Genomic DNA, 9,291 nt, shown 5'->3' with positions numbered 1-9,291 from the left:
GCTTTTTGATCTGCAACAGACCAGTACCTCGCTGCAAGAGGCATGCATTAGACAATTCACCCCATTTAAATAGGGAGATTCAATTTCTATGCTATCGCAAGCTGAAAAACAGAGGGAAAAAATGTATCTAGGGTGAGAAACAAGTAAATAAATTGCTTTGTTGTACCCAAGCAAATACATTTTTAGTGAATGAGTGCCATGGTCTCAAATACAGAGTGAAGAGCCTCAGTTTAAGATCAGCTTTTATTTGATTGTACTGTGCTGCCATTATGCTGAGAAACCGTGCTTCCAATAATACAACAATGGAAAAGCCACAGTTGTGTCAAATTATTCCCCACCCCCCCTTCTTACTCTGTTAAGCTGACATACCTGCCTGAGCCCTGGGGAAAGTGCCGCCCCACTGCAGAGCCAACCATTCCCGGGTATAACTACAGCATCAGCGCCTGCCGTCTCAAGTGTGAGAAAGAGGAAGTGTACAGAAAATGCAGCTGCAGGATGGTTCATGTGCCAGGTATTTAATCTCTGCCATGTACAAGTATGACAGTTTACAGACATTTTAAGGGGGTAGACTCCTAACAACACCATTCTGTACCAGACTAAATGCATTGGATTAAACACTTGAAAACCATTTCACACAAAAAAATAAATAAATAAATACTGCTGTCTTTAATGACTTGAGTGAAACCCCGTTACCAACAACATAATTAGTCAGTTTAACGAGACATTTAAAGTGGTAAATGACTTACAGTTTAGACCTTGAGCTTCATGAAAAACAAATGTTTAGGACTATCATCTATTGTTTGCATTGACAACTTGTTTGCATTGATAACTTGAACCGTCCTATAAAGTATTGGTTTAATTTTTAGTGTCAAGAGTTGATAGTTTACAATAAGTGAATCATCGTGTTTTCTGTTTTTCTGTTTTTGAAGGTGATGAAAAAATCTGCTCTCCCCATGATTACACAGAATGTGTTGACAATGCACTAAGTAAGTTTCTTTTCCTATTGGTAACTAATTAAGAACAGGACTAAATTATGATCTAAACAGCGGTCCTTATACTTATAAACCCACTTTAACACCGACCTCTCCCCATGTTATTTTTAATTGTATTTAGTGTACTTAATATTTACCCTGGGGGGAAACTCCAGAGGGGTTACTATAGATCTAAAGGAAGTTTGCTGTTTTGTAGGGACTAAATCACAATACAATACACATCACTATATGCAGGCAAGCAGACAATAATTTAATTTAATATGATACATGTGATACTCCTACTGGGCTACATTTTGTGGTGTGTAATACAAATAATTATCAATAAAGGACTATTTTATTAAAAGGCACAACTTAAATAATCAACAGTAAATTATATTACTCGTACTAAAGGTAGCTACGTAGTGCTTTTGATCATTTATTGCGATTTATCCTACACCTGTTTTGATTTATCATACACCTATTACGATATGATATATCAGGAAGAAAGTATCACAATTAATTGACAAAGAATGAATCATTACACCCCTACTTTAAAACAGACCTGCATAAGTGCTCATTCTCCCCATTGCATTACTAAATGTGCTCCATAGCTTCTTAAAAGTATAAGCATTATTTAATTACAGGTAATTATAAGTCTTATCAGGCTTGGGCAGGATAAGTGCCTCAAACACTTCAAAAAGATGAATGCCAGCTTTAAGCTAATGAGCTCTACCTTGCATCCCTGTAGTGTTAAGCAGTATAATTAAGCTGATATGTGTGGTGAGCTTATACAGTATTTTTTTTTTTTTTAAATTTAGCCATCATTTTCTCCTTGTCAAGTTCCATTATTGATGTTGTTCAGTAAAAAATAACCTTTTTATTGCCACATTGTTTTGACTTTGTAACATATTAATAATACAGAAAATGCACTAGCTGCATTTGTAATTTCAAATTAATGGTTGGAACAATGAAATGTTTCATATGTATTGAAAAAAAAAACATTTGATCTCAGATTCGTAATAATTGTGATTCCATATTAATCCTTAATTTAATGAGAAGAAAAAAAACACACCGGTGCCTATAGAATGTATGGGGTCTTTATTCTCTAGACTACAAAGCCTTGGCATTTAATTTCCTTGTTCAAAGAATATATAGACACCGTTTACTGGATGACTGAACATAATTTAAATTATTTTAACCTTACTGACCCTTGGTTTAACAACCATTATTTGAAGCTACTGTATTCAAACAGATCCTAATTTTAGTATCTCCCTTAAATGTAAATGTGTTTGACTTGGATTACAGAACACTCAAATTATGTTGACTGCTTGATTTAGAAATCAAGATGGTACATCTAAGTATCTAAGTGTTTTACTGAGTTTTGAGTAAATGCAGAATTTTGATTTCCTGATCACATTTCACCCCAGTTGCTGGTGGTCCCTCTAACCAATATATTTTCTATATACAAAAAAGCAATCTTTGAACAATAGAGGCTTGTGTATTATTATCAGCTGTGTATGAAGCATGTTCATAATTACCTCAGAAAGGAGAAGGACAGAATTGTAAGAGATTCACTGTTGGAAAAGTAGATATGAATAGGCTGTAGCTGTTAAACCTTGATATCGGTTTCACAATGCAAGATTGCAGCTCTTTATAGCTTTACCAGTACCCTTACACTAAGTCTTCTGTATTATCTTGCAGCTGAAATTATAAAGAACACTGAAGAGTCCAGTACTTGCACTTGTGAAACTCCATGTGACTTGACCCGTTACGGGAAGGAACTTTCAATGGTAAAAATCCCCAGCAAAGGATCTGCTCGCTACTTATCAAAAAAATACAAGCACTCTGAGGAGTACATCAGGTAACTATTCTTTCAAACGTTACATACAGTGACACCAAACAATGGAAAAAACATTTATCTTTGTTTACACTTGAATAAAAATGGAGGGAATTAATAAAGAAAATATGTCAAACTGTATTTTCAGATGGCTATACACAAAATACAGATTGAATACAGGTCAAAACACACAAAAGTGGTGAATTTTTATTATTTATTTATCAAAATATTGCATTGTTTTTTTGTCTACAGAGACAATTTTCTGGTTTTGGATATTTTCTTTGAAGCCCTTAATTATGAAACAATTGAACAAAAGAAAGCATATGATGTGGCAGGCTTGCTGGGTGGGTATTTTCATTTCATTAACTATTTTTTTGTATTGTGTGTATATATATATATATATATATATATATATATATATATATATATATATATATATATATATATATATATAATACAGACATATGATTAATTTTATCTTATCAATCAGGTGACATTGGAGGTCAAATGGGATTGTTTATTGGGGCGAGCATTCTTACAATTTTGGAAATACTGGATTACATCTTTGAGGTAAGCCCACCAACTCCTTACCTCGAATGATTTTGAACATGGTACCTCCCATTTATTAGCAGTGAGAAAATACATGCAAGACATTGGGATCAGTTTTGATCAATATGAGGTGCTAGGTGGGACTTTGCCATGGAAAGTGATGTACAATGTTTTGCCCTAAGTTTTTACACCTGCTATGATACATCATTTAAAAAATGTTCTTCTTTATAAATCAAAATGATTTGAAGATTATTTTGATATAATTTGGTCATGGTTCACAAAACAACTGTAAATGATAAGACTAAACTTCTGTAGTTTATACAGATGTAAAGTTTATCACTACTACTATGACTACTACTACGACTACTACTACTACTACTACTAATAATAATAATAATAATAATAATAATAATAATAATAATAATAATAATAATAATAATAATAAGATTGTAATAGTTTTGTAAGCTTTATTTCATCTTTATATAATTTTATAAATTTTAGCTTTATGTAATGCATTATGCAACCAAAAAGGTTTCCTTTTATTTGAATGGATCACTTTCATTTGTATTCATACATGAGTTGCAAGTGTATTTTTTTATATAATTCCTTGGGCTTCCTTAAAACATAATGTTACAATACCAGAACGGCACACAGCACTCATGCTGATGTCTTTACCAGAGGGTTGCTATAAATTTCTCGACTACTTGTATAGTAGTTTGTCATGAAGGTATAATCCTGCTTGGTAATGCTTCTGAAGACCACTGTCTTAAACCCCTAAACCCATACTGAACTTGTGCGCCACCCCCTGGGAACTCCCATCCACGGCTGGCAATGGAATAGCCTGGACTCGAACCGGCGATCTCCAGGCTATAGGGTGCATCCTGCACTCCACACGGCGTGCAGGATTTCCACAGGAGCCACCCACACTGAACTCTTAAACCCTCAAGATGGGTTTGTTGCTAATCTAACCCTCTTGTGTTTTCAGCACAGTTGTTTATAAGTATCTCTTTCTGAATATCAGGTGGCTAGAGATAAGTTTCACCGGCTTGTAAAACCACGGAAAGATCCCACCAAGGAGCAGTCTGACAGTGTAGTAACACTGGGGTTGGATAACATGAAACGCCCAGTAAGTTTGGTTTATACGTATGTCATTCCATGTACATATGTATATAGAATTTGCCACTAAGTAAGCATTAACACAGTACAGGGTGTGCAATAAGTTCCTATACGTTGTCTTTAGGAGCACATATTTGCTGGAAAAGCGTATTACTGCTGAGTACATTTTTCATTTTTGATATTCAAGGTCATTTTTTATACTGCAGTTTGAATATATTATTTTCCTGTAGAGGAAAACAACAACAAAAAAAATATATATAACTGCTTATTGCTTACTTTCTGTACATGTTTTATACACTGGTTAGTAAAGTTGCCATTTGAAATCAGTTTCCCTGGTACAATAAAGCACTGTGCCCCTTTATTGTTGATTCCTGCATCTCTTCTCAGCACTAGTTTATCTTCTCCAGGTGGTCAGGAAGGCAGTCATGCAAAATGTTCCTCACAGCAGTCACCCTGAACAAAACTGTGCACTGCATTACAATACACATTGACGTCTGCAGTTACTGTAATGCATTTCATTTTGATACCATATTCTTCAATATCCACATCGTATTTTTTGTATCCAGTTATACTAATTTAATTTTAATAGTGCTGACTCAGCTATGAGATGTGTTTTTTGTTACTGTGGTTACAGGGCTATCATTGCTAAACAACTGTTTTTAAATATTCTATTATTGGCTTTCTATATCCGTTTTTAAACATAGAAAATGTCATGGCAGTAAAAATAATAATACAGTATAAAGTATATCTTCTGTACATGCATCTTAACTTCTTTGTGTTGTCTCAGGATTCTTGTGAGACACAGAGGAGTCACCCAGGAGGAGAGTACTCTGGCACTATACTCCCTAACCACCATCACCACCACTCTCACCGTGGGGTTTTTGAGGATTTTGCCTGCTGAAACAGCAGGAATTATGGCCTCATCAAGCACTGTTTTCATGCTGGAATTGGGCCTTATTAGAAGCCTTTGGACTTAAGATATCAGCTCTACCTTTTTGCTGTCATGAGTGAAAGCTACAGCCAAAGTCTAGCACCAAGCTTGTGCTGCAAACAGACCTCTTTTACAAAGGCACAGATTGGATTACACCAAGTGATCCTACTGAAGATATCTACCTTTTTTGAAAAATAATGTATTAGTTATTTTACCATTTCGATACCATAAATATTGTTATGGTCAGCATTGAGTAAGACAGGGTGTACTTTATCAAGGAACAGTCTGTACTTGAAATGACGACCTATGAATATTTATGCAGACAGTGGTTGTTGTAATTTATTCTTTGCATATTTATGGAATTTTTTGTACTTTTTATTATTTAGTAATTTAAGTACTTTAATTGATTTTTGTAGAGGTTCATGTAAAGTATATACTGCCCATGTGCATTGTTCAGATGGAGAGGGAAAGTAAAATACTTGCTTTGAGAGTCATAATGCTGACACTCACAAAGAAAGCTGTTTGTGGACTACACAAAGCTATGGAGATAAGAATGAAATGTTCTGCTTTCTTAATTAATCAAAGCATTGAAATACTTTGTTTTTATTTTAGCATAATCGGATATAAAAAGAAAAAAATATATAGGTATTGCATTATTTTATATTTCGTAATGCTATTTATAAATAGGAAAATACACATTTTAAAAATGTATTTCAGTCACTTGGAAGGCTTACATATTATCTGTTGAAAAATGTTTCACATCTGATTGATCTGCCCACGAAAAAAATAAATAAAATCCATGCAGATCATTAATGAAATCTACAAATTGCAGTTAGTTTGAATGGAACAGGTGATTTACAAGAAGGGCCAAAAGGTAGCAGCATGGGGCTTATTGCTTTTATTGCATTGTAGAAGGATAGTGTCAGAAATAAGAGTCAGAGTCAGGAAAAGCTGCAGTTTAAGCATGTATGTGCACGTTTAATTGACAAACACAAAACCAAGGAACAAACAAATTGTGGCACAAGGGCCAAAATAAAGATTCAAGCAAACATAGGCTTGCCATTCACCTTCGCTGCTCAGTTACACACATAATTCCACATGCCTAACTGCCTTCTCCTTCGCAAAGCACTTCTCTCTTATACAGGTGGCCATTCTCCAGTTAGCACTCAATTACCTAATTGGGGAATGGCCACACCTGTGATTGTTGGCAGGGACAGAATTAACCCCGTCCCTGCCAACCTAACTTTCCCGTACACACTATTTACACAAGCAGGGCTTTTGCCTTGCCACACAGTCAGTTTTCAAATTGTTGTTCAAATATGCCTCAGTGTGCCTGAGACATGAGTTTTGAAAACTTTCTAACATTGTAGGTATTACAAATTATCCTTTGGAAGAATATAGGGAATTACAGTGATGTACGACTTTTGGGTCAATCTGTATAAAGATGAGCCAGTTAAATGTATTTGATTTAGGCCCTTCCAAAGTCCTATTTTATTAAGAGAAAATGTATAAATAAAACTATATGGATGAATAAATGGGTGAAAGGGCAGTGAATTGAATTATGACATTCTATTTTAACCCATCCTTCATGTGAGGATTAGGGGTAGCATCCAACAGATACATGCAAAAAACAGAAGCCTATTGTTGATTTTAGTAGTTTCACTCTTTCAGTAAAGTAGACTGGCAGTCTGAACAAGTTCTCTGTGCATACCAATTCAGATTTACTGCCAGTGACAACTATTTATACAAATCTTTGTTGGAAGCAGGTCACACAATAATCAAGGGTAAATGGAATAGTAATTTTTCCAGCCTCATTTTTCCAGTGTTATTTTAATCAATTTGGCATGAGTTACGTATTTTTATCATCCTTATTTGTTTAGTAGATGGCAGGTTAAATGAGAAATCAGTATATATATCTGTAGATCATTATAAACAAACATAGCATGTTTATCATCATATACACTGCATTTTAACATTTAGAAAGCATATATGTGAAAGTAATCTTTTAAAAGGTTCTCTATCATACGTAAGTCTATAATGGCACAATATATTGTCTATGCATATTTAAGTAATCTCATCAGAATATAATCATATCTTTCTTTCAGAACATGAAATACTAAGGTGGACATAATGAAAACTAGATGAAAAATAACGTGATTTCTGTTGGGTAATTGCCACCTTCCTTTTGGAAAGACCTTTGGTCTGTCCTCTACGATTCAGCAGTTAACCAATTGCTGTATAAAAATAGATTTTTCAGAGAAGGTATACATTTATTGTGCACCATAATTTCTTAAAATACTTTATAACACCAACATCACTGCCTAGGTACAAAATTGGTTTACACATCCGAACTAGTCATTAATACTTTTAGTGATTTAAACTGTTCTTGATTATTGTGCAGATTATTTGATAAAATACAGTTATTGAACCGTAATCATATTTCTAGGACAGTAGCTCAATGGTGTAGAATGTGTATGTGTTTTTCTTCTGTTCTTGGTTAAAAGTGTATTTATTTATTTATGAATTTGTGAATTCTATGGTTGTTCACTCATTTTTGTGCTGCTTTGTTTATAGGTTGTGATCCCTACAGTTTAAGATATTGCACAAATTGTATTATCCATCAACTATCTGTGCATTTTTGTCAATCTTTTTATGTACTTGTGTATTTTAATTTACATGATGTGTTAGAAAGTACAATAACAAGATTGAAATGGTGGTAGCTAACAAAATAATGCCATTCTTCATACTTGTTGTGCACTTGTAATCAGTGGCTAGGCTTTGAAAGAAACAGATACTACTAATAATATTATATACACTTTAAACTAAAAGATCTTCAAAAGAAGGGGGCGCACTGATAATAATGCTGGTGCAATTAAGAGGCAAGAAGGTCTGTTTAGCACACCTTCAACCTAGTACATACCAGATATATTCTTTTAAAATATAAATGTGTGCTTTTTAAAACTGCACATGTGAGGCCTATGTAGTAGCTAATGAAAGTGCATGACAGGTAAGATTTATGGAGTTATTTAATTCGCTAGAAACACTTTAAGCAAGAAACTGTAACATAGCAGAGATATTTGTGGGGGTACACAGGGAGTTACTGTGAAGGCTGAAATAAAGAATTACTGAAATTACATCTTTTAAACAGAAAACAAAATCACAAACATCTAATGAGAGAAAAACCATGGAATGGAAATTGCAGGAGAAGTTAATTCTGTACAGGAGTCTACTGTTATTTATTAGTTAAACACGTTTTATAAATGTAATGGCAATTAAAAAATAAATAAATAAACAAACAAATAAAAAAAATCTGAATTTGTATAACTGAACATTTATATGTCCAATATGTGATGTGTTAAACAGTTACACGTAAAAAAGAAATATGCCAATCAGTTTCTTGTAAAAATAGTGACAAACATGTAGAATGGATTAAAAAAAAAATAGGTAACAGTTGACTGTCTACAAGTGGTGGTCAAAACTATAAATAATGTACAAACAACACACTGCTGTTTGAATGACAGTAATCATCCAGCGTGAACAATGATAGTTATCATCGACTATGAAAGATACTGTAAACCAGATGTGGTGTGTCTGCATTACCTTACTGCTCTAACCTATAGAACAGAACATCCCTGACAGCTGCAGGTGAGTCAACATGAAGTGTCACTGCATATTATGGCACAACCTTTTCTCTTTAGAACACATACAGGAGGCTGTGTGGTCCAGTGGTTAAAGAAAAGGGTTTGTAACGAGGAGGTCCCCGGTTCAAATCCCACCTCAGCCACTGACTCACTGTGTGACCCTGAGCAAGTCACTTAACCTCCTTGTGCTCCGTCTTTCGGGTGAGACGTAATTGTAAGTGACTCTGCAGCTGATGCATAGTTCAC

General features: G+C 34.3%; 1 protein-coding gene across 2 annotated transcripts in view; it reads left to right on the top strand.

Moving 5' to 3' along the window:
- Positions 1-8,789, top strand: part of LOC117400358 (acid-sensing ion channel 4-A-like) — a 139,373-nt gene extending 130,584 nt beyond the window's left edge. Inside the window, exons 4-10 of one of the 2 annotated variants that reach the window (XM_034000206.3) lie at positions 361-511; positions 930-986; positions 2,673-2,832; positions 3,061-3,152; positions 3,299-3,378; positions 4,379-4,483; positions 5,261-8,789. In XM_034000206.3, coding sequence (XP_033856097.2) covers positions 361-511; positions 930-986; positions 2,673-2,832; positions 3,061-3,152; positions 3,299-3,378; positions 4,379-4,483; positions 5,261-5,374 — 759 coding nt within the window. In that variant the 3' untranslated portion in view covers positions 5,375-8,789. The remainder of the gene's footprint in view (positions 1-360; positions 512-929; positions 987-2,672; positions 2,833-3,060; positions 3,153-3,298; positions 3,379-4,378; positions 4,484-5,260) is intronic. The other variant, XM_034000198.3, reaches the window with a different exon arrangement.
- The last annotated feature ends 502 nt before the right edge of the window (positions 8,790-9,291 follow it).

This window comes from Acipenser ruthenus, chromosome 10, assembly GCF_902713425.1.
Source record: "Acipenser ruthenus chromosome 10, fAciRut3.2 maternal haplotype, whole genome shotgun sequence".
NCBI lineage: Eukaryota > Metazoa > Chordata > Actinopteri > Acipenseriformes > Acipenseridae > Acipenser > Acipenser ruthenus.
Note: the sequence above shows the minus strand (reverse complement) of the source record. Positions and strands in the feature narration are given on the sequence as shown.